The 26712-nt window shown below is 38.5% G+C and overlaps 1 protein-coding gene across 9 annotated transcripts in view; it reads right to left on the bottom strand.

Moving 5' to 3' along the window:
- The window catches only part of ccser1 (coiled-coil serine-rich protein 1), a 1301473-nt gene that overhangs the window by 28297 nt on the left and 1246464 nt on the right, over positions 1-26712 (bottom strand). For 5 of the 9 annotated variants that reach the window (XM_087979945.1, XM_043674394.2, XM_043674396.2 and 2 more), the window contains one exon: positions 2073-14319. The exons of 2 other annotated variants lie outside the window; for them this stretch is intronic. In XM_087979945.1, the coding sequence (XP_087836071.1) occupies positions 13819-14319 (501 nt within the window). In that variant the 3' untranslated portion in view covers positions 2073-13818. Of the gene's footprint in view, positions 1-2072; positions 14320-26712 lie in introns of those variants that run through there. 2 more of the 9 variants (XM_087979950.1, XM_087979952.1) reach the window with 2 other exon arrangements.

Consider the following 26712-nt stretch of genomic DNA (forward strand, 5'->3'; position numbering starts at 1 on the left):
TTGGCTGAATGACCTGATTCCTTTGTTTTATGGTGTTCAATCCATGCATACAATTTATATTGTCTATAAAATACACAATTCTGGCCTACTGTGAAGAACGGTCACTGGACTTGAAATGTTGACTTGTGTGTTTCACTCTCCACAGATACTGCCAGTATGACTACGTGTCTTTCAAAGTACTTAGATAGTTAAACAATTAATAAAATTGCGTGCAAATTCCTTAAAACAATTTTTGCTCCTACGTAAAATAGTCTGATATTTCTAATCAATAAAGGAATAGAGGCAGCAAAGTGGACTTGATGATCAGATCTGCCATGATCTCACGGAATAGCAGAGAGGACTTGATGGGCTATTTTTGTTCCTATGTTTTACTGTCTGTCGCAGTCGATATGAGTTGGAAAGAGGGGGTACCATTCTGGTACTTTTAACTCAGCCCTGACCCCTATTTGAATCACATTCACTGTTGTATAACAAAGGCTATTCAGCACTGTACACATCCATCCTTAATGCTCTGAAATTCTGGAAAACACTTTTTTTGGATGCATGATGCACATTTGCTGTAAATGGTTCATATCTGAATCACCATCATGGGATTCATGGTGTAATTCATCATTAGAATGTTATTGATTATTCTGTGGGGAATTAAATACAAAAATAGGCAGGTTGTACAGGGCATTGGTGAGATCACATCTGGAATACTGTGTATAGCACTATTCCGTTTATTTAAGAATGTAAGTATATTGGAAACAATTTAGATGAGGTGGAATGGAGGAAAGGTTGGACAGGCTCTGCTTATATTTGGAGATTAGAAAAGTAAGAGGTCATTTGATTGAAACAAACATGCAAGATCCTGAAGGACCTTAACAGGGTGGCTCTTCTGAGGAAATTCTGGAACTGGGGGAGTTAGGGTCACCATTTCAAAATGAAGGTTGCCCATTTAAGACAGAGGTGACTAGAATGTTTTTTTAAAATTTAATGAAGCTCTTCCTTGCTCTGAAAGACAGTAGAAGCAGATTTTTCTAGTATTTTTAAGACCGAGTTAAGTAGCTTCTTAACTAGCAAGAGGTGAACTATTATTGTGGGTAAGTGATCATAGAGAGTAATCAGACGAGCTGGGATCTTATTGAATGGCAGAGCAGGCTCCAGAGATCTCCTTGTTTTTAATTAGCATATATTTCTTGTCAGGTGATTCCCATTTTGCTCCTTTTCTCCCTGCCCCCTGTGCGATCCAGTAAATAAACACATTGTTGAAAACTACCCGTTATTTTATAAGAACTGCAGATGCTGGAGATCTGATAAAGAGTCACGAGACTTGAAACTTTAACTCAGCATCTGTGGGGAGCAAACAATCAGACCTGCTGAATTTCTCCAAGAATTTCTGCTTTTGCTTCTAAGTCCTTTCAATCAACATTCTCAGATATAAGACACACATCTGGAGCAGGGTGGGGACTTGAACCCAGACCTCCTGGCTCAAAGGTAGGGACACTACAAATGTACCACAAAAACCCTCAGTACAAAGTTAATAGCCTTTAATTGTAGATGTAGTTGTGAGTTATTATAGAGATATTGACGTACATCTCACATGGCACGAAAATAGTACAACTACTCATGCTATCTACTTTCCTTGAGAAAAATAATAAAGGAATTATCTTGGAACCATGCTCTGTTATTTCTTGGATTAGTGCACTATCAGGCAAAATTTAGTGGTTAGCACTGTTGCCTCACCGCGCCAGGGACCTGTCTGCATGGAGTTTGCACATTCTCCCTGTGTCTGCGTGGGTTTCCTCCGGGTGCTCCGATTTCCTCCCACAGACCAAAGATGTGCAGGTCAGGTGAATTGGCTATGCTAAATTGTGCATAGTGTTGGGTGCATTACTCGGGTAAACGTAGGGGAATAGGTCTGGGTTGGTTGCTCTTCGGAGGGTCGGTTTGGACTTGTTGGGCTGAAGGGCCCGTTTCCATACTGTAGGGAATCCAATCTTTTAAAAAAAACTTTGTGAAGTTGAGAAGCAGTGTTTGGGACTAAGGAAAATGACACATCAATTATCATTTAAAAAGTAATTGAGAGAGCATATTGTATAGAATTTTATTAAATACAGTTCATTCTGAACATAGGAATCACCATTTTAAAAGTAGTTTGCAGAATTTAATTAGGACAGTCTGTTTGTAGTTGTATTTGACATTAGAAGTTCAAAATTGATTACCCTATTGCCCTTTGGAAATTTCATTATCAATTGTGAACAAACAATACAATGAGATATTGAAAAAAGGTAAACATTAGTTTTAAGATCATAAGTTAAATCTGAGGTAAAAGAATAAAAATCTCATGTCAAGTGTTAAATAAAACAATTACATCAAAAGCAAACAGAACTTGTAAAATGATAAATTCATTGTCAGAATAGTTTTCTTTTTGCATTAACAAATATATACCCTCTCCAGTAATCTTTCCAGATTTTTGTCTTTGATATTGTATTGCACATAACGTAAAGAAAATTCACCATTAAAATAACAACATACTTAATACCTCTTACAAGGAAGAAATGGATCTTAAAGAATGGAATATGTCTTTTATCATTTAAAAAATATACAACTACAATCAAACCCAGCAACCAGTCCAGATATCTCACCTGTCCCAGTGTCACTGATTAAACTCCTATTCAATTATCGTAACAATCACTTGAATTACTTGAAGCCTTTGTTTCTTTATATTAGAAATGTCCAGCCTATCTACTGTTCTTTGTCAAGTGCATTTTTTAAGAGCATCCCAAACCTTAACAGTTGGCCAAAAAATATTCTTTTTGACACTTTGTAATAAAGGGAGTGTAATTTTATTCTGAGCTTATGTCCTGTTAAATTGACATAGCCTGACAATTTATGGTATTATGGAGGGTGAAACCCATCAGCTTTCACTTTTTAAAAAAAAATCAAAGTTCGGATTTAGCTATTTTAGCTTTTAAGATACTAGTTCAAGCTGTAAAGTACCCATCTCCCTCCTCGCACCTTCCCCCTTGACAAATCTGCAAATCTGAGATTTAAAGGTCTGGGAGATTGTGTAAAAAATGCATTTGTTTTGTAAATGCAATGCTTTTAGTGCAACAAGCAAATGACAGATTCCTCTGCTTTATATAGTCCAATCATTTCACCCTCCAACCCACAATTATTTCATCAATCTCCCCTTAGTAGTATTTCAGGAAGCCTTAATAATATTGTCACTTTAGAGTCATTCGAAGAACAACCCTGTACCTTGAAAGTAAAAAATCTATCAATAAAGCTTCTTCATTGGAAGCTGCCCTGTTTGCAGTTCCCATCCCGAGATCAGATGTGAATCTGCCATGCTTCCTCCACCAACAAAAGCATACATTAATACACAGACATAAGAATATACAACATCCTTAGGGACTGTTTGTACCTTATTTTGTACAGAACACTGTTTCATTCATTATTCAAACCAAAGTGTCTCATATAATGAGCTGAATGGTTTGAAACTGCTATATAGTTCCAGCTTTTTCCTTTTCCCCCAGATTGGAAAGAAGTACGTTACAAGAAAAATAAATCTTAATATACATAACAGAGCAGTGACCATCATAATCATTGGCTACCCTTGAAATAGAGACAAGACTCCCAATGCAGCCTGCAAAAATGCAGTATGTAACATATATAAAACAGCTCAATTCCAAAAATTTACAGTTATAATATATAAGGATCACATAAGATATATTGTGTGCTTCAGCAGTAATGTATTTGAAATAGGCATACCACCAGTCTAATATGTCGGGTATGCTACTTTTCATTTTCCAAATGGATGGTCCATTTAATCCTTTGAGCACTGTATATTTTAAATATGTTTCTTTCTCTCAAGTGGATTTTATCATACCCTGTTACTGAAAACAATTGTTTATGATGCTGTTCTAGATCCTCAATATAATCTTATCAACTTTTCAGTGAGAGGGGTCTATGCACACTGCAACACTAGGCACCCTAAGGTTATAAGAGAGAAACATGTTTGTACAGTGTCTTTCATCACTTTATGACATGCCAATGAAGGGTGATCTTTGTTGTCATGTAAACACTGTGAATTTGAGCATCTCCAATCAAGGTCACACAATGTAACGATGACCAGATCATCAGATTTAGTCTTGTAGGTTGAGGGATAAATTGCTGACCAGTGTTCAATTTGTGGTTCAGGATCTTATTCATTGACCCGAGAGGGTAGATGGGGCCTTGATTTAATGTCTCATCTGAACCACCTCCAACAATGCAGCATCCTGTGCAATAAAAGGTCACCTTGGATTATGTGCTCGAGTCTTTAGAATGTGGCTTGAGCCCATAATCACCTTGTTCAGAAACCAGAGTAGTGATAACCCAAACATTGGTGATACCAGCAAAAATGATTTGCATTCCCGTTGTTTAAATTCATGTGTGAAAGATTAATGTCAAATTATATAAAATGTATATACATTGGACTTCATAACTTTTCCAATCTCAATTAACACTAAAGCATTAAGAACACCTCAACACTATTAGGTTCCTTCTGAGGTTACAGTGCATTGCAAGAAGCAATGTTGTGTAACAAACTCAATGCTCCTTTAATCAGAGAGAAGGGGGTTTCAACTGCTGTCTTTAGCTCAAATGAGGGAGTGGGGTGTGGTTTAATTACAATGACATGAGACCAGAAGCCCAGGCTGATGCTCAAGGGACGTGCATTCAAATCCCATCATGGCAGATAATGGAAGTTGAATTCAATTTGAAAGAATCTGAATAATAAACCAGCTTAATGGCAACCATATAACCACCATTGTAAAACCACCTATTTGACTAATACCTTTCCTTTCAAGAAGGAAATCTGCCCTTTTTCTCTGGTCTGGCCTGCAAGTGACTCTTAGTCCACACCAATGTGATTGACTCTCTACTGATCTCTGGGCCATTAAGGATGGGCAATAAATGGACAAACTACAAACAAGTGAGTGTTATCAGCACGGCCTACTGTTTTGGGATTTGGCCACAGAAAGGCTGACTCCCTTCTCAATTTGACAATGTTGTCCTGAACGGAAATTCTCCCCACTTCCCATGTTTGATGTACAGGAGTAAATGTATACGGCAGCAAATGATGTGCTATTTTGCAAATCTGGAGCAACCATGTGTGTGCACATCTCACACTTAGATTTCCATTATCGGCCAATGTGCCACAATATAAACAGAGAAGATTTGACACTAATGGGATTTGACATGATTATATTGTTTAGTAATCTGAAAGGGTTATTATCATCATTAGATAGAGCAGAGACTTTAATTCTGTCAGCCCGTTTTGGATTGCTACTGCACCATCCACCCTCTCATTTAAACAGCTCTAGGATCTGCAAACTGGCAGATTAATTCAGTACTCAAAGCATTAATTGACCATTTGGCATTTAGACAATAATTTAGTTCAATGGAAAAGCCTGAATAAGAATGCAGCAGAGCATCAAAATGCAAACTGACCAGAACTAACCAGGAAGTAATGGTTGTTTGATATTAGTAAACAAGTGCTTAGTCTATTTGCATCATGATTTTCGGTTTAAACTGAGTGTTCAAATGAGTTAATGCCTCTGTTATGACAATGAAGTAGAAAAAAATCTTTCTCCAACACATTAAGCAATTGTCTATTAACATGGCCAGCTGCAATTTCTGGGCTGTGAGCCTGAAGAGTTGCATTACAAAAATAAGGAGGTATAATTCTAATTTTGGGTGATATCGAATTAGCTGACCATTATATACAATCAATTATATACAATGAATCAACTTTTCATCAGTCAACAGATGGAAGAATCAAGTGAGGTGTTTACAGGTTGGCAATTTAGACCATTACTCAAATTTAAAATGACCTGAAGGAGTATGAGCAGAACTATGTGCATCAATTTCTGATTGAATGCCTTGGTGCATAAATAAATGTTGCATCTCCAAAACACTTTATAAGATTTAGGGGATGAACCAACCATTGAATTGCATCACTGTTGCTTGGGGTTGATGTTCTCTATTAAGGATATCAAAAGTTACTGCAATCAGCCAATCGAGAGGCCCTCACAGTTCAAAGCAGAAATTAGAAGGCACCATGGAATATGTAATGTTTCAATGCAATTCCTTTCAGGGAGGGTTTGCAGGATTGATTGTTATGTATTTAGAGTTAAACCTCCTATAAATTTAAACTAAATTCTAACCCAGTAATCTGCAGTTATGTATACTTCAGTAAGAATGTAAGTTAGCTCGCTGAACTGGAAGATTTGTTTTCAGACGTATCATCAATAAGAGCCTCCAGTGAAGCGCTGGTGGTATGTCCCAACTCTCTATTTATAGGTCTTGGTTTCTTAAGCTGGGTGATGTAATTTCCAGTTCTTTTTATAAAGGGAAGGTAGATGGGATATATATTAATGGGATGTTACCTGGTATTGTGATGAAACGTCTGAAAACAAATCTTCCAGCTCAGCAAGCTAACTTACATACTTATCATCAACCTGAGCTACAAATCTTCTCAAACATCACTAACATGCTTCAGTTTCAAAACAACTTCTGCAGAGATCCAGTTCCTCCCACAAATGGGTAACACATGGGGAAAATGGAAGCCTTCCAACACTGATGACAAGTTCTTAATTGTTCCTTTCTTGCATCTTACCTGAAGTTGCCAAGGAGCCTTGCGAGAAATGAAAATGGGCAAATATTTAAACCATGGAGTCAATGTCCTTTAAATCTTTAACATTGTAGCAGCCACCTCAGAATGCAGTCCCTGAGTAACAGGCTGTCGACTATTTGATGCAAATTGATATAAATTGCCTTTAAACTTCTGAAGTCCATGTTTTGAAATAAGAAAATCTATTTCTCCATTAGATAATTGGCTAAACAACCCACTCCTCTTTGCCTTTATGCATTGAGGAGGTGGTAGGAAGTAAAACATTGAAAATCTGTTTAGTCAATTGCTGATCTTTTGTGTTCTACCTATTAGTTGCTGTTGTATATTTTTTGTTGAGAATATTGCTGTTTGTTCTCCATTTACTGCATTTTGTGCCATACAATTAAAGATATATAAAATGCAATACCATCTTCTATGAAATATATAAATCAGTACAAATTCACCTGTACTAAATCTTCTTTAAAGAAATAATTTTAGGCTTCATTGCTATAAAACATTAACTTAGAGGAAAAGAAGTCTGCAGTTACTGTAATAGATCTTGGTTTAAAACTGCCTTAGTGAAATATTTGGGTGTCATTTCAGACCCGAAACAACACCGTAGGCAGTAGCTACATGTGTATCCAGCGTTAATAAGGCAACAATTATTGAGAAGGTATTTATTATGGATCATGGCCCACTATCATGTATTTTGGCATCAGGTAAATAGTTCCTCTTGGGATTAAGACCAAGCAGAACAAGTATTATTTGAGCTTCTTATTGCCAGTTTGAGTACATTTCATCAAACTTCTGATTGTACTGAATGAGGCAAACTTGAAATTTAGTGAGATTTTAGCTCAGACTTCTAGTGAGTTTTTGTTTTGTCATCCACAATATAAATTAGTGCTGAATATCCATCCTTCTCAATTGACCATTTTTACAAAAAACTATATTATCAGTTGTGATGCTTATCATCTTTAAGTCTTCATCTTTTGAAAGAAAAAGTTCATATTTCTGTCTTTATTGTGTTCAGGTGTACTCTTAAGATTTCCCTCTGTAGTGTCCTCTTTTGCAGTCTGTATGAATAAATATCTCCCGATAATGTGGTTAGCCCAACACTGTATATTACTTTGATATCTTTCCACCAGATTGCTCTGATTTCAGGAACTGTGGAAGATTTTCTTTTATTGCAGATCTAATTTAGGCAACTAAACTAATTACTTGGCACAACTGCACTCAGGTCTCCAGCTCTTGTTGGTGACTTATTATGATGTTGTTGTATTGAGACAGAACACTACTCACTGTAATAAAGGACATACATGCAGTTACAATCTATTATTGCTATCTGGTGCCAGTTGCATTTAAGATTAAAGCCATTTCCCAACAAAGTTGCTCATGTCTCCTTCTAATATGGGGTGGTCTTTGGATCACACCGTATCTTTAATTTATGAAAGCATACTGCTGTATTAAATGACACAACCACATCAGGAATAGTATAATTCATTGACTGCTTCATTTATCATGGCAGTGACCACTAACATACAAATCCTCCCACCTAGACCTCACCTGATTGCCACCCACGCCCCAGCAGTTAAAATTGATAGGACAATAATGAAATTGATAATCTGTACAGCTGAAAATCAGTTCGGGCCAGACTCTGAGAAGCTTATGTTTGACAACAGCAGCTGGTGTTGTCGATAAAACATAAAAGCTGCTCAGTGGCAGATAGTGTCCACCTTTCATTACGCTTAGGCATTGCACTGAAGCAAATTCAAACATGAGCTGAATTAAAATGAACTGCTTATAATTCAGTTCAGTTTAAACACTTGTGAGCATGCAAAGTTAGACAGTTTATGAGCCACAACAAAAACTAGGCAGGGGTATACGTGTGGGATGCAGGGTGGTGGTGGGGTTTCCTAAGAAGAAATAGGGGCAAAAGTAGACCATTCGGCCTTTCAAGCTGATTGTGCCCTTCAATAAGATAAAAGCTGACCTTCACTTCAACTCCACTGAAAGTTGACCTTTCTGTATTATCTCGTTATCCCTTAATTAGCTTAATACGCACAAATTTATTGATCTCTAGCTTAATATACTCAAAGACCGAGTGTCCACAGCTCGCTGGAAAAGAGAATTCCAAAGATTTATAATGCTTTAATGGAATGAGACAATGACAAAATGTTGGGTATGACTGGGCAAGTGCTAAAATGAAAGTATGTTGAGTATACCTTGAATAGTGATACCAGCTAAATAAACTAAGGATTGATAAATAACAAATGGCAAAATGTTGTAGATAACTGACAGCAGACAAGCCTACAATCTTGATGACAGATAATGGCTACAGTGACAAGTTTGGATGTGAGTCAGGAATTGGCAGAAAATCTTAGAGGATAGTGAACTTGGAATAGAATGACAAAACTGGACAGAACCAATGGAAGCTGGGAAAAAGAAGATCAAGGAAAAGGAGGAGGGAGATCAGTGAGTACAGTAAAGTTGTTTGATGTAATTCCTTTTCCTCACTGATATTTCTCAGAGATCACTGGAATTTGACACCACCCTCACACACTGAAATATAACAAATATTTTCTCTGTCCTTTTCATTAAACAAATTGAGTGAGAGATGAACCCATGGATCCACAAAATTTATCAAAACTGTGTTGAGGTATTTGAGGTTTCCATTAAAGTACTATAATAACATTCTAAAATGTCTGAATCTGACTAAGGATAGGACATGAATAAAGTGAATATTCAAGGTCTATTCCCCAGGGTGTGGGAGTCCAAAATTAGAAGGCATAGGTTTAAGATGAGAGGGGATAGATTTAAAAGGACCTAAGCGCCAACCTTTTCACTCAGAGGGTGGTGTTTGGATGGCATGAGCTGCCAGAGGAAATGGTGAATTACAACATTTAAAAAGTGAATAGGAAGGGTTAAGAGAGGTATGGACCAAATGCTAGGACTAGGTTAATTTAGGATATCTGATCAGTATGGACAGTGTTGGACCAAAGGGTCTGTTTCCATGCTGTACAGCTCTATTGACTCTGTGATAGCCCGAGCAGCTTCAAAAAGGGCATGCCACAGTTTTGAGATGAAAGATCTGGAAAAGGTGAGGGAAGAGAAAGATGAGGCTATCTGAAAGTCACTGTAGTCCCAGAGGGCCATAGGCTGCTCTCTCCTTTTTAGATAATGAGGAATACTCCATGCCTCAGGTGAGGGGCAAGGATCGAGAACACAGAGTCTTCATGATGACTTTAGCTCATGTTGGAATTGAGCCCCTGTTGCTGGCTTTACTGAGCAACACAAATCAGTCATCAATCCAACTGAGCTAACCCACCCATGCATTACACACAATCTCACATAACAAACTTACTTCAACAGTGAACGTCAGTGGAAAATGGATGGTAAAATGTTGTGGTGGATTAGTTTGTAACTGGAATGTCAAAAGCCAAGGTCGTGGTGATTGGGAACATGTCTGAGAGGAGGAAAGTTGCAAGTTAAGTCTCCTCGGGGGTTACCTTTTGGGGCCACTGTTGATTTCAATCTTTTTAGATAACTCGGAGAATTTCGCAGTTCAAACCAAATTGTGTCAAGTGTCAACAATCCTAACCAATGTAAAATAATCTAAAGATAGTGGGACAGTCCCAGTCATTTCACATAATGTAGATGGAAGTGAAAAAAGAAGTTTGAAGTCATAAGACTGGATTGAAGAAGCAAGAAAATGAAATGCACAATAAGTGGCAATGTTCTTGAAGCAACAATGCTGGCAAGAACTTGCTAGTGGGGTAATTTTGGAGGACAATTTTTCCGAAATACCACACAAGTGATTATGGAGGAAAAAGAAACAAACTGGATTAAAAATTAATAAGGTAGGGAATAGAGATGAGGCAGCAGATTTATAAGGATTTGGGCCAAGTTCAGTGGCATTGAAAATTGGCAGCCGAACCCAAATGTGGGTGTTCCTTGACCATTTCTGACAGAGCTCATTTTTTGCTAGGAGGAGAATGACTGGGGCATGAATAAAGAAAAAGGTAAATCCAAACTTGGAAATTACTGCTGAGTTCAAACAGACCACAGATTTGCTGATCTAAAGATCTAAACCTGTAGTGTGGGGATCACAGATTCATGGAGTCGACCTAAATGATCTTGAAAAATGGAGAAGATGTATTAAATGTCTTGAACTGAAGTTATTTCAATTCTCAATCCTCTAAATAAGAAAATAAAAGGCTGCAGCTGTCAATTAGAATGAAAACAAAATCACTGGTTGCCAGGATGTATTGATTAGTAGGCTATCTGGTGTAGCTTCGAAAAAAAACACGTTTCAATAGAAGCTATTGTTGACATTGCCAAGGGTCATGATAACAGTTGAAGTTGTTATGAAAGTTTGGCTGCAATTCAAACATTCCAAAGCACTTAACCTAGTGGGAGACGGGGAGCTGAGTTCTAATTTTGATGGAATTTTAAAGTATTAGCTGCCTCTGATGTAGTTACTAATTATAAGTTTGTTTGTAATAAGATTTCAATGAATGTGTGCAGCATAGGTTTCATATACAGGAAGGATGTTGGATGTCATACAATTTAACCAGAAAGCATCTTGGTATTTGGAAAATTGGGAAATAATTTTTTTTCTTTTTAGAAAACTTAGTTTAAAGTATGATATGAACATATTTTAATATGATAAGCAGGTGAGACTTACAGATAGATACAAAACATTTCTAGCTTTTGGGGACGGGAGAGTGAGGAAGTCATAGGTTCAAGATGAATGAAAAGTGATCAGAGCAGACAGCAAGAGAAACTCTTGACACTAACACCGTGAAGGTGCGAAGTTAATTTCCAGCATTGATAGTTGAAGCAAAAATGTAGGATCTATTTTCAAATTTTGTAGTGGGAGAAAAATGTCCAGCTAAGGAAAATTAGATAGGATGTATTCAGTGAAGCCAACTTGCTGTTGTCTGCATTATCAACACAGAAGGTGCAAATTGACCTTTATGTTAACATTCAAGATTAGGTTGGATAGATGTTTGAGGGAAAAATGATATGAAATAGATTAGAAACTATTTACTTGGATGGAGACTAATGTAATTGTTTTTCACTCATGTGGTGTGAATATTTCTGGCAGGCCAGCATTTTATTGCCTGTCCCTGATTTCTCTTGAGAAGGTGGTAGTGAGACTGCCTTCTTAAACTGCTGCAGTCCACATGCTGTGGGTTGACCCACAATGCCCTTAGGGAGGGAATTCCAAGATTTTGCCCCAGCAATAGGGAAGGAACACCAATATATTTCTAAACAGGATGGTGAATGGCTTGGGGGAGAACTTACAACAGCTGGTGTACCCATGTACCTGCTGCCCTTGTCCTTCTAGATGCAAGTGGTCAATGGTTTGTAAGGTGCTGTCTAAGGATCTTTTGGATTTTTACCTGTCCAAGAATTGTGCATCATTTTGTACCTTTATCATAACAAAATGTTCCCAAGGTGATTTACAGGAGTGTTATAAAACACTGAGCCACACAAGGAGGCATTATTGCTGATGAACAAATACATGGTCAAACTGATGTATGTTACAGACTGACTTGGAAGAGGTGACAAATCAATAATACATTTGAAAAGGGACATTTCAAGAAAAAAATGTCTGGGAACCATAATATTTGGTTAACCAATATAGTATTGTTTCCTTCCTGCAATATAACTCAGATTGTAAACAGTAGCTGGCAAAATGATGACAAGATTGGGATATGGAAAATGGAGTTGCAATTATGTAATTCAGGCATATGAATGGGTAAATTGGAATAAGTGGGATCGGGTGAGATAAAGTGTGGCTCGGGACAGGGATATTTGGATATGGGAAGTAGTTGGTTGGGAGAACACTAAACCAGGTTTTCAGTCAATGAAAACCAGACAAGTAAACTTTGCTTGCTAGAAATACAGGGACGCTAACACCCTTGCTTCATTCAAGGGATTATCCTCAACCTATGGTCCAAAAGTACTTCCAGCCAACTCTTTCCAAAAATAGCAAAGCACCACTGTGTCCTATTAACTGATTATGGAGACACTATAGTATTGCAGGGCATGGGAAATCTTCATTTAATTGAAATAATTCCACTGTCAGCGGATATTATGCAGTGCTAAGAATATATAAGATTGGTGTGGGCATGGAGATAAACATTTTGAAATATACTGTTTTAACCGAGCATTTTGAACTGGACAGTTTGGGAAGATAGAATTGAGACCTATATCTTAAAATTAGCTAATTTTTGACAAAATTTAGTTTGATGAGTCAGAGGGGAGGGGAAAATAAGGATCTTGTACATATTTCCAGCCTCCTGTTAAAGATAGAAAACTAGCTTTTTTTACTTTGTTGCAGTCCAAGTCACTTTTTGAAAAATATAACACGAGGCTTTGGAGAAATGGCTTTAGCTGGAGGGCTTCCTTCTCTTTTAAATGGCCCTCTGTCTTTTGAAACTGGCACATTTGCAGTTACGAACAACTCTTCCATTCACCAACTACAAAAGACAGCACCTTACACATTATTTTCTTGCCTTGTCAGCGTGAGTCAATGGAATTAGTAATAAAATAGGTTGACGTTTCTCATCACCAAAGCATGCCATCTTGAGAAAAGTCTAAATGTTCAGAAAATGCAGTTAATTTTTAACATGCTTGCTTCATCTAAAAGTAAATAGTTTCCACATACAAATGCATTTTATCCATTAAAACATTTTTTTTCCCCCTTTTTTAAACAACTGGTACAGGAAGGAACTGCTTAGGAGCACTATATAATACCATGTTGACTCTTGTTCTTCATATGATGGGACCATTTACTCATAAGTTCAATTTGTATCATATAGCATAGAAGGATACCATTTGGGCCATCACACATGTGTTAGCTCTTTGAAAGAACTATTCAGTTAGTCCCTCATCCCCTCTCTTTCCCCAGTGAAAGGTATCGACCATCACCTTGGTACAGTTTAGATTAAGGTTCGTGTGGAAAATGGCTTTATCATCTTTTACTTTTTTGGATAGGATCAGCTATGAAAACCAGAGAGGCCAACGAAGTCTTGGAGGATGTAGGAGGCAGCGGTGTCAAAAGGCTTGGTGAGTTTCGGAAGGGATTACCCTTCAGTACCTGGGTAGCTTTCTGCCAGGAAAAAAGCAGCTACACATTTCGTATCTCTGTCAAGGGCTTAGGGAACAACTTAGCCATCTTTCTGGCCCAAAGCCTGCAAGTCAGAGGTGTACAAACTGTGTTGGAGGAAAACATTCTTTCGGCTATACATGTGCAAGGACAGCGGTCCACGAGGGGGCTGTCCAAGTCGGCCTACAAATACAGATTGCTGCCTGGGCACAGTAACTTGATCCTTCCGGCCATTCATCAGTTCCAAGACTTCTCCCGCATTGACCGTGGTCTTGATTTTACTCTGTGTGGAACCGCTGCAAGCTCCATTACTCTGAATGTTTTCTGCCAGTTCCACGGAAGAGGCCTCAACCACGCCATTTTTACACTGGGCTCCTCGTCCAACTTCTTGTGTCTTCTGATAGCGCCCAACATATACATTTGAAACTTGACAGGTTTTACCATCATGAGCAGCTGCTTGGCTGGGCGATGAATATTTACACGGGTCCTCGGTGGGAATAGGTACTAATCTTCTGTCCCTTGTGCTGAGTGTTTGGCTCACAGTTCTGTTTAGATATGTAGGCTGAGGCAAGAAAACAGAAAGGGAGAAACAAATCAATGATGGAAAACAGCACATTAGATAGGATTTCAGAGCAATGTTGGAAGTGACATGAAATGTACTGTAACACATAGCAGAGCAAAGGCCGAGTGCTATTATTGCTAGACTATTAATCCAGAAGCTCAGCTAATGTTCTGGGACACGTGTTCGAATTGCATCATGGCAGATGGTGGAACGTGAATCTGAAAAAGAAGTCTGGAGTTAAGAATTTACAGATAGCCATGAAATCATTGCTAATTGTTAGGAAAAATGCACATGGCTCACGAATGTCCTTTAGTGAAGGAAATCTGCCTGGTCTGCCCAACATGTGACTCCAGACCCCAGCAATGTGGTTAACTGTCAACTGCCTCTGAAATGGCCTAGAAAAACACTCAGTTCAAGGGCAACTAGGGACAGGCATTAAATGCTGGGCAACCATCAAAGTCTGTGTCCCATAAATGAATTTAAAATTAATAGCCTTTCCAAAGGGTAGTACCCCATTCTCACCAACGTGTCTTTGTTACTTGTTGGCAAAATAATTTGACCAAATCAGGATCCAATATAGAATGAGAAAGAGTGGGCATGCTGGATTTGTGCAGCAGACATGTCTTGCACAAACTATTTTAACTGTTAGTGTCTTAGTCAATTCAATATAGTAACACTTGCTCAGTTGGTAGCTCTCTGGTCTCTGTGCATTCAGTACCTGCTCCACAGGGCAAGTTTCAGGCTGACTTTAGTGTTAGCCTGAAGATGTGCTGCACTGTCCTTGATTAAGAATGTTACCAGTCTGTATGCCTGTTTGTGAAACCCTACTGCTACATAAATGGGCCACTTCACCAAGAGCATGGATGAGCACAATGTTCTGAATCACTTTCCATTGGGCTGTATTATGCAAACTAGTGAATAAATGAGTGCTTGGTCATTACTAATACTTCAATTATCCTATTAAGCCAACTGAATATATTCAGTTCCCTCTTCTGTCCCACTGAAATCCACAATGCTCCCTAGCCAATTTGCCCCATCTACCATTCATGTTTAAATAATATGTTTCAATCTACTGAACTGCACTGACAGAAGACATTAATGTGAATCTGCACTATCTCAAACAACTTTGTTCATTCAAACTGAGTGAGTGGAATTTTGAATTCAATAAAAAATCTGGAATTAAGGGTCTAATGATCATGAAACCATTATTGATTGTTGGAAAAACCCATCTGATTCACTAACATCTGTTAGGGAAAGAAATCTGTCTGCCTTACCCTGGTCTGGTCTACATGTGACTCCAGACCTGCAGCAATGTGGTTAACTCTCAACTGTTCTTTGGGCAATTAGAGATGGGGAATAAATGCTGGCTTTGCTAGAGACACCCACATCCTGTGAATGAATTTTTAAAAAGTAAGACTTATTAAAGCATTGAACATTTGGACATTGCTGCACAACTTGTCAAGTTAAAACAAGCAGAAAGAGTAGCTTCTAGCTACTTCTCCTGAAATTGATTGTAGCAAATCCAACTTGGTGAACAACCCTATCTTTCACATATCAAAGATTGTTTCTCGGGGGAAGGAGGGAATGCACGGGTAAATGGAGTTACAGCCATAATCAGACCAACCATGATCTTCCTGAATGGTGATGCAGGCTCAAGGGGTCAAATAGCCCAACTCCGATTTATGTTTTTACATACTGCGATTTTGCACCAACAGTGACATTGGGAATCAGACATTTTGCGGAGTCCTTTTAAAATACAGAAGCCTTGGCAACTAGTACCAGCTTCAACTAAAGTGGCAGGTTTACACAATGGAAGAATGATAGCAGTGTAATGTTTCACAAAACTGAGGGTTAGACATACTATTGAAAGGAAGAAGCACTGTATGTCTGTCATTGACAGAGAAGAGCTGAAAATGTGTTGCTGGAAAAGCGCAGCAGGTCAGGCAGCATCCAAGGAACAGGAGAATCGACGTTTCGGGCATAAGCCCTTCTTCCTGAAGAAGGGCTTATGCCCGAAACGTCGATTCTCCTGTTCCTTGGATGCTGCCTGACCTGCTGCGCTTTTCCAGCAACACATTTTCAGCTCGGATCTCCAGCATCTGTAGTCCTCACTTTCTCCCCATTGACAGAGAAGGTAAAGACCCTAAGACCATACATACAGGAACAGAATTAGGCCATTCAGCCTAGTGAATCAGCTCCCCATTCAATCACGGCTGACATATTTCTCAACCTCATTCTCCTGAATTCTCCCCTTAACACTTGATCCCCTTGCTAATAAAGAACCTATCTATCTCTATCTTAAACACACTCAATGGTTTTGGCTTCCACATTCTTCCACAGCAATGAGTCTCTCAGATTCATTAACCCCTAGCTGAAGACATTTCTCCTTATCTCAGTTCTAAAGGGTTGTCCCTTCACTTTGAGATTGTGTCCTTGAGTTTTAGTCTCTCTACTCCACTCTACTCTCTACTCCACTCCATTCAGGCTTCTCAGTATTCTGTCAGTTTCAATCTGAACCCCCATTCATCCTTCTAAACTCCATTATAGCAACAATGCCCTCAGTTCCTTCATCCAGATTGGTAATGTAAGATGTATAATACGGACCCCTGCAGAACTCCAGTAGTCACTGTCTGCTGTCCTGAAAAAAGACCCCTTGTGCTGGAAAGGGAGTCAGGGATGTTTATGCTTCCATGGAATTGTATACAATATTTCACATTGTAAAATGATTGTCATCATTGTTTCAGTTGATACGCACAATGCCAGATTTGATGGTACTGCTCTATGGGGAGCCAACATGGATTGGATAGACCAAATGCCCTCCTTCTGAACCATCATGCCTCCATGATCTCCAGTGATGCAACTCAAAATTGTGTGTTTGCAAACAAATTAGCATAGCCTTTTCCAATGCAGCCCTCTAAATGGTTCTAACAACTGACTGGTTACAACACTCCAGCTGGACAATTCTAACCCAGCAGCATTTCATTCTGAGCCAAATGTGAAACTTCGGTGCTCAGAAAAGTAAAATACATTGTCAGAGTTACATAAGAAGGAAAACTCGTAATTTCCCCTCAAGCAGTCACATGCATTATGCAAAAGTCATGTCACAATACAAATTTTGAAGCCAAACTAGAAGAGAGAAGTAATGGTCAGTACATGTCATGCAGTCACAATGATTTGTGCTTTTGTTAATACAAAAAGTAAACAGAAGAAATATTAATCCCATAATCACACTGCATGTCTAGTTAATCTAATATTAGCATTTAAATATTGTCTAATGCACTGCAAATTAGTGCTGCTTTCTGAAAAATGAGAACTAAAAATAATTGTGGTCATCAGGAACCTTTACAGACAGCCATTTGTTCTTCCAATATAGAGATTATAGCATCTCTCTGGTCATTTTAATAGGCTTTGCTGTATTAACAATTAGCTGAATTTTTATATCCGTGGGCATTGTGCCCTGATTATTCTGGGTTATTGGTTAATGCAGACCTTCAATTTATTACTGCCAGTTTCATATATTTAGGAAGAATAGAGGTTACTACAATCTGTTCACATTTATGAAGTTTACAACCAATTAAGTAAAGTTTATTTCTCGATGAGCCCACAGGACTGCCAGTCTTTATAAATGTCATCCACAGTGAAGAACAAATCGTCCCTTGAGAGGTGCCTGTACTAACTGCTAGCACAAAAACTAACCCAGAATAACATGAAGCTCTCAAAATAAGAAACATTCCCTTTTCAAAAAAAAATCAACAACTGTGTCAATCAGTTTGGCACAGGCACCTTTGATAGGGCTTCACAAACTTTACCAAACTGTAGATCACTGTTCCTCCCTACATATCTCCCAAATTCCTCACTCATTTTATAATTTGCCAAATTCCCTCCTGTACTGTAAGGGCCTCCAAAGTTACCTGCTCACTACTTCAAAACTGGTATTCAATACTAATCGCTTGAAATACCTTATACCTTGTGAAGAGGTGGGAGATGAACATTCTCTGAGCAAGTTTGTTAATTCATTGAATTCTCAAGCTTTTGATCACTCATTAATGAATTGATATTTTGAAGGATTAATGTCACTTCTGTCAAAATTTTCAAATAAAACGTCTTGTAATTACCTATCCTAAAAATAATCAATTTACAGTATAACAGGATTGCAAAATTGTGCAGGTCTATTATTTTGCTTTTAGATAGTGAAAAATCACCAGTTTTGGCTTGTTATTTCCTCATTCACAGGTTGTACTAATATATAAGAAATTATGGACAGGAAAACACCCTTTTGGTCCATCTATTTTTCCCTTGCAGAATGGCAAAGCTATATGTATGACAGAATATTCACTTCCCACTGCACTCAACCCAAATTTTCTCTAGATTGAGATGACATTTAAGTTACCTTAATTGTTAAAGGATTATGGATGAGCACCTCAAAAGGTGCTTTTGTTGCTGTAATGTCATTAAAAGAGCAGTGAGAATTTTAATTTAACTAAAGCTAACTCTGAAATCGCTGATTATCTGACCACACTTCCTGTTAGTTGTAACTGAAATTGCTGGACATATTACTGGACTGAATGAGAGAGCAAAGAAAACTTGGAATAATTTAAGAAATAGCTGAACACTCTGGAGGAAGGTTGCTATTAGATGTTATTAAAGAAAATTGAGGAATCTTATGATATCTCAAACACAGCTCCTCAGTTATGCGATGGAGTAGGTGGAAAGATAAGAGATTTAAATGCTGACCAAGACATCTGGTAAGATTCCTCTGCTCTTCTTCAAGATAGTCCAACAGAATCTTTTACTCCCACTTGAGAGGGGGGAACAGCACCATTTTCTAGCATTCCTTCTGAAAGATGGCATCTACAACAGGGAAGCGTTACCTCACCCTGGATGTCACCCTAGTTTATTGGCTGTAATGTTTGGTAGTCCAGGGTCTCTATCCATCACCCTCAAGCAAAAATAGGCAGGGCCTAATCCAGGGGCTTGCCCCGTGGACAGTGAATGGCATTCAGGCCAATTATTGGCATGACCTTGGGTTTTCAGCCCCAGCAGCAGAGATTGTTCCACCTTTGAGAGGTGTTGGGCAATGAAATCTTCATGATCTGTCTGGTCCAAGTAATGCCATAGAGAGTTGTAACTACTGCTGCGACTATGTGCAATCTCCAACTTTGAGGAGCCATGGAGCTGGAAATAAAGCTTAGTTTGGGGAGGAGTGAGGAGAGCTTGAAGGGCAGTTCAGAGGGTCAGGCCTAGAAGTCCCAAGTGAGGGGGTGGAAAACTTTGGGGACTTCTTATGACGCCATGAATGAAGCATCTGTACCATCTCATTGACCAAATACTCTCACAGTGAAAGATGCCGGGTTGGACACTTTTTGGAATCATTTATCTTGCTATTAGTTAAATCCCAGTTGTGGCAAGATAAGAACGTTAAGGAGAGGATTAAGTGGCCACATAGGAGTTTCAATAGGCTCAAGGATAGGTCAGTAAACCAATGTTAATCTTGCCATTGGTAACATTGAGGTGGGGTCAGGTGCACAGAGGTAGATGACGGATGCAGCATGAAAGGCATTTCCCAGCCTGCTTGCCTGTAAGCCCATCACTGAGAGACCAGCCCCAAGAGTTTGAGTTTGTGCAGCTGAGTTTAAACACCCAAGCTACTGCCTCAGAACTGCAAATGACTGAATGTCTACCATCTGGTTAAGCTACCAGATGAGTGTGAAACTTTGGTCAGTGAGTACATCGCATGGATAAGAGCAGACACCAGGGCATGTACAAATCACACATCAACAGTCATTCACCATTCTTCCTTGTATCTTCAAGCTTTATCTCTCAGCCAAAACTTTATACAGTAGTCGTCTGCACCCACTCTGCAATGTAACTGAGAAACTGTTTGAGATGAGCTCACTCTATCAAAAGGATACACAGCTCAAATGGACATTTCTCGAGAGAGAACTCCAAACCCACTCGCCCTACCAGTCAGCTATTCCTTGACCTAATTCTGTGTTTTCTCTTGTAGTAACATTGCTGCGTAGAAAAAAGGCATTGAGAAAATGATAACTATAATGAAGACAGAGATACTGGAGAAATAGAAAATCAAATTTAATGTTTTGAATTCAATATGATTCTTCTTTAGAATTCCTAATACAACTTGAAGAGTTATATTGTCTTAAGTTTCAAAGGAATCCTCATTGTACTTCAGGTGCATTTATACTGGCAGAATACAAGTAGCCCTGCGAAAGATTTCAGTTGCAGTTCTTCTTTTAAATAAAAATAATATGTTTAGATTAGTCATGGAATGAGATGGATTATCTAGGGCTATATAAATCCATTATGCAGTTTCTTTAATGGCTTGTGTGTTGGTTTAGTGAACAATATTGAAAAGCTGTAGTTCAAGCATCAAATTATCAAAAACCCCTGTAGAACATAGAGCATAATACATTGCCTATCATGAATACAGACTTCACAACAGAACTAATTGTGAACCAACAATCCAAAGAAATAAATTACAATTTGAGGGAGAAATGATGACATAGTATGCTGCTGATACAATGGTGTTTAATTCTTATTGACTGGATCATAAATTAAAAGGCCATATCTAAAGGGCAGATTTGTTTTTCTCAAAATCTTAATTGTCTTGAAAGATTTGTATGCAGTGATGGGAAGAGGTGACACTTTAGGTGAAATGCCAATCAGTTGAAACAGTTGTGAACAGCAGGCAGTTTTGTGGTACACAACTGAATGGTTGAGTGCAGAGGGCAAGTGTTCAAGCATGACCAGGTTATGAAAGTCCTGGTAGCAACATCGTGAAGCTGAGAACTTCCCTGAGAAACATTTTGAACAAAACTATGGTCAGAAGTCAAGGTCTGAAGATGTTGAACTCAATGTTGAGTCCTATGGGTTGCGAAGTGCATAAGCAGAAAAACTGTTGTTCCTCCTGCCTGCATTGGGCTTCTATTATCCAAGCTGAGGCCTTTTCAAGTAAAATATCTTGCAGCAAAGAGTAATCTTCTGGACAATACCCTCACTTGATTCTTATGCTCTAAAGTGAAGTTTTTGGTCAGATATCTAGTTATTGTGGGCTTTTCTGCCAGTCTTGGTGCTAGAGACAGAGACCTTCAACTTACCCTCAACCTTCAAGGGTATAGTCCAGGTGTTGGGAAGTGGGATTAGAAAGGGCAACTATCTTATTCAGCTGGCACAGAGACAATGGGCTGACTGGCATCTGGCCATGCTGTAACTTTTCTATGATTTTCTCTGTAGTTCAAATTGGTTGCTCGGTTCACAACATTACAGAGGCAGCTCCACATTAAAATCACTTCATTATCTGTAAAGCACTGTAGTGAATCATATATACTATATTATATAAAGCCATTTTATAAATGCAATTTGTATCTGTCAAATTGCCATCATATTAAATTACATTTTATGAAATTGGATGATACCTGTAGTTAGTGGGTGATCCTTTACCCTTCTGCAACCTCACAGTAATATCTAGGTCAGAAGTGAGCAGGCAAGAAATGCCTCCAGATACAATAAGGTTAGACAGTTTCTTGTCAATTTTCTACAGGAGTATCCATGGCACTTGTTCCCTCCATTCAAAACAAGGAAACCTCCACCCTTCTTGTCCTCTATTTTTCTCAATGGCAGCTAAGTTTCTAGCTGCATCTCATTTAATGTCACTGTAGAACACCAAATCTCCATTATGGATCAAGTTCTTACAATCATTAAACATTTTCAAAGTATTCTCTTGACATGAAAAACACTCATCTTTGAAAGATAATTGCAACATTATTCTCTAGCATTATTGCAGTGTAAAGATAATTTTGAATTGCTGCAGTAAATTATTTGTTTACTGTTCTTAAATTTATATTCAAATTTTTGCCTGTAAATTTTACTTTTAACAGACTAAACAAGAACAGCTGGATTATTACAAAGTCAAGACGGACCTGAAGACCTTTAAAAATAGTATGTGGGATCTTAGGATGGAAAATCTTCCCCTCACTATTTCTGACTGGTTCTATTTTTGTTGTTGGAGTTAAGGTGGTGGGTTGCAATCCATCAGACAGCAAACCCAAATGCAGCAAAACTATTTGAACTTCAAATAGACCACACTTCGGTTGTTATAACAGCTTTAACCCATAATGTTAATTATGGAAAAGCCTTGAATGTTCTTCAAAGACTGCTAAGGCCGATTTAAGTTGAAAGTCTCTTAAGTCCCCAGCTCTTTAACTTGGGAAATAAATAAGGCTTAAGCTGTCAGTGAGAGATCAAAACAACAATCCTTCAGGACTGCTGTTATTGACAGTTATCTGGGGTATAAGTTAGAAAATATCATTAACATTTGATCATGCAGTTCCAATAGACATCTGTTAACATTTCCTCTTGGGCAAGTATTATATCATTATGAATGCTCAGCTGAGTTTGAAAAGCTTTATTCATCTCAGAGGGTGTTTCTGGGTTTTGCAGTTCTATTCAGTTTGGAGATGCTATTAAAGGATTTGCTATCTTTGACATGGAGTCTAAATACAAATTTGTTTGTTTTCATAAGAGATTAACCACTTGAGATGACTTAAAGGCTTTGAATTGGATATTGCATATCAATTACAGCTCTATTAGATTATTATACGCTTATTTCTGTTCACTCCTACATGCCCCTAGTGGCCACCGAGGTGAATAGAGAATGAGTGGAAATGAGTGCAATGGGGGCATGAGGTGGTATTGGTTAGGATAATGAGCCGACATAAAAGAGGCATGAGGTCTCATGGAGGAGGATGAGGAGGGGTGAGAGGGTGGAGTGAATGGTGACAAGAAATGAGGAATGACAGATAAGGGTCAAACAGTGTCAAAACAACAGGGATGAATGCAAGATAATGTGAAAATCACACAACACCAGGTTATAGTCCAACAGGTTTAGTTGGAAGCACTAGCTTTCGGAGTGCAGCTCCTTCATCAGGTGGTTGTAATTTCAATATGCGCGATCTTCTTGGAGATCCTCTCCACTTTAAGCCGGCAGTTAGTGGTGTCGGTAGTAGACATGATTTGGAGATGCCGGTGTTGGACTGGGGTGTACAAAATTAAAAATCACACAACACCAGATTATAGTCTAACAGGTTTAATTGGAAGCACTAGCTTTCGGAGCACCACTCCTTCATCAGGTGGTTGTCTCCAAATCAAGGTAATGTGAGGCATAGATAGATTGTCACACACTTTTCCCCAGGGCAGAAATGGCTATCACGAGGGATAATAATTTTAAGGTGATTGGAGGAAGGTATAGGGAGATGTCAGAGGTAGGTTCTTTACGCAGAGAGTGGTGGGTGCATGGAATGGACTGCCAGCAGTGGTAGTAGAGTCAGAGGTATTAGGGACACTTAAGTGACTGCTGGACATGCACACGGACAGCAGTAAATCGAATGGTGTGTAGGGTAGGTTGATCTTGGAATAAGATAAATGCTTGGCACAACATTGTGGGCTGAAGGGCTTGTACTGTGCTGTACTGTTCAATGTTCTAATTCCCATCGAACCTTGACCTTTAACCACCCTGCATTGGCACCTGTTCATCCTCACGACCACCTCGAATCTGCCTCTAGTGTTGTTGTGTCAGATTTGCACCCCTTTGGAGCAATAATTGGATCTACTGCGGTTCTTTAAACTGAAACACATTTACTGAGCCAGAAAAAATTTAAGATCTCATCTTAACAACTGAGTAACAAAAATCTGACCAAAATGTTTTTTTTTATTTGAGAGCACAACATACTGCCAGAATCGTTGCCTCGCTGGTCCTGCACTATCTGGTGGAGGCAAATGCCCTTCTAACAGACACCCTGCAACTAAAACTCAACTCCAGCAGAACATTCTTGGGAAACAGACTTAACTCCCACCATGACAGATGGTGAATTCAATAAAAAGCTGGAATTAAAAGCTAGCCTAATGATAACTAAGTGACCATTGTTGATTGTCATAAAAAAAAACTATTTGGTTCACTAATGTCCTTGACAGAAGGAAATCTGACCTATTCTTCTGGCCTTGCCTCCATGTGTCTCTAGATCCGCAGCAATGTGGTTGAATCTTAAACTTCTCCCCTTGCAATCAGGATGGGCAGGTGTGTGCTGGACTAGCCACAGATGCCCACATTGAATACAACAAAACAGAAATCTATATATGGCTAATGACAATCTTTCTAGCAATGCTGGCTTGTGATGCAATATGCTCCACCAGCATTAATTGATTGCCACAATCTATCTCAGGTGGAAAAGAAGCTCTATCATGTTGACTGACCTTTCTGACTACTTTGTATTCTTTATATCTCTTTGTCATCTGTCCTTTTTTTTTCCCCCAACCTTGTCACATTGCAAGACTCTCACTGGAAATCACATTACCAGTAATAATGCTACTGGGGTAAAAACACATTTACCTCACTGGGCACAAAAGGTCATACAAACCCAAATTCCAACTGGATAAAACTCCCTTGACCAGGGGATACCAAATGCCTTTTAGATGGTTCTCCAGGGCAATCTGCACCACATGAAGCAACTCAGGATATGAACTCAAATGGTCATTCCAAGTGTCCAGTAACTAACAAAACAATATCTTAGGCAAACATGAACAAGGACTGATATGCTTCTAATGAATTTTAAAAGGAAAAATTTGCTATTTTGAGATCGATACTTCCATTCCCACTGGTCCCACTAACAGATATCAGAAACTCTGACATCAATCCAATCTATAGACCAGGACACCATAGTACTACCACTAAACTAACAATGGCAAAAAAAATCCAAGACTGCCAGTTCTTGGATTGGATGGCAAACCAGTGGAAACAACATGTTAAAAACAGTGCAAGGAAACTCAAAGAACTTTTGTGGACACCCGTATGACCAGATTAAAGATCCTTGCAGAAGTATTATAAATTTAAGTTATCCAGAAGCTTAGGGATGCTATGGTTTCCCATTGCTTTCTCCAAAGCACTGGGACAAACAGTGTTGAGGTGCCAACCAATCAACATCCGTTTCTCCTGTAATATAAATTGTTGTGATCCTTTGAAATTTGGCCTTCTTGTATTTGCCTGATGAGTGCAAAGCAAAAAGCATCAGCAATCTGTCACTCTTTTCAGCAATAATAGAGAGAGCGCTGAAGGCTGTGTCCAAAACCTTCACACTTATAAGTTATTGCATCAGATAACCAGGTGTACGTTCTTTCCAATTATAGGTACACAAACTCAAAAACTACTTAGAGCTTCTGCAAATTTATACCTCAAACTGAATGCAGTTGGAGATGTGCAGAATGCAATCAAATTGATTATAAAAGATCTTCCAGCTTATTGAGAGTCCTTCTGAGTTTACCATGATGGGAACAACATCAATAGTCAGATCCAAACTAGAAAAGGGCTTTTTATTTTGAAGTGACCATTTCATTTTACTCTCAGCTACATTGTAATTTATATCAGAATCTACATTATCGGTTTCTGTTGCCAAAACAAAAGAGGTATTGTGGTCATTAGTGACAACACCTACAAACAAATGGTTTTCTTCCAGTGAAGCATTTACTTTCACACATAGAACTCAAGAAAGAGAAATTAGCCTTTGTAGTGTAGACTGAGATAAGCCTACAACATTTCAGTTTTTCTCATTGCACTAGAACAGAACTGTCAATGAAGGTCTGAATAATATGCAATTGCATGATATATGAACATTTACTCATTAGAGTCCTCACTATTTTTTTAAACAATCCATAAGTTGCAACAAAGTGAGTGACATGTCATTCCTGTCTTTCCATAAATCAGGCAAAATACCCGGTGAGGACTCACTGGTCACAATTTGCATCCATTGAGTGAAACAGCCTCATAACTCACAAGTGCCAATGTTCCAACTATGTTACGGTCAGTAACCATGAATAGAATATAAATCATTTTCAGCAGCAGCTCATTCTGTTTACTGTTTACTGTTTTCAGAGGAGCAGAGAGAGATTAATCTATGGTGATGACTGTGTCTTTGGTATGCAAGCCAGTGACTTTTCCACCCCGGAGACCAGCCTTACTAATAAAATGAAACTTGTGGAAGAGAACTTCCTCCAGTAACACTTTCAATCAAGTGCCACAAACACTAAATGCTCTGTCTTTCACTTACACATTAGCGGCTCTCGTGTACTCACTATCATTCAAATTGGCTCACTTCTTAAATCTAAATACTCAGTCATCCTGATAACATTTATAGGAATTGGATGCAACACCAAAGTTATCTTCTAAAAACAATTGAGTAAGTCAAAAATTAAAATAATTTATTCATCAAGATTGTGAAAACAAAATATGTAAATGCTGGAAATGGATATACAGCAGGTCAGGCCAGGAAATATATAAGGGTACAGAAACAGAGCTAACGTTTCAGGTCCATGACCTGTCACCATTCT

This window comes from Chiloscyllium plagiosum, unplaced genomic scaffold (genome assembly GCF_037043375.1).
Source record: "Chiloscyllium plagiosum isolate Xiang-an unplaced genomic scaffold, Cpla_swu_hap1 HiC_scaffold_36, whole genome shotgun sequence".
Classification (NCBI taxonomy): domain Eukaryota; kingdom Metazoa; phylum Chordata; class Chondrichthyes; order Orectolobiformes; family Hemiscylliidae; genus Chiloscyllium; species Chiloscyllium plagiosum.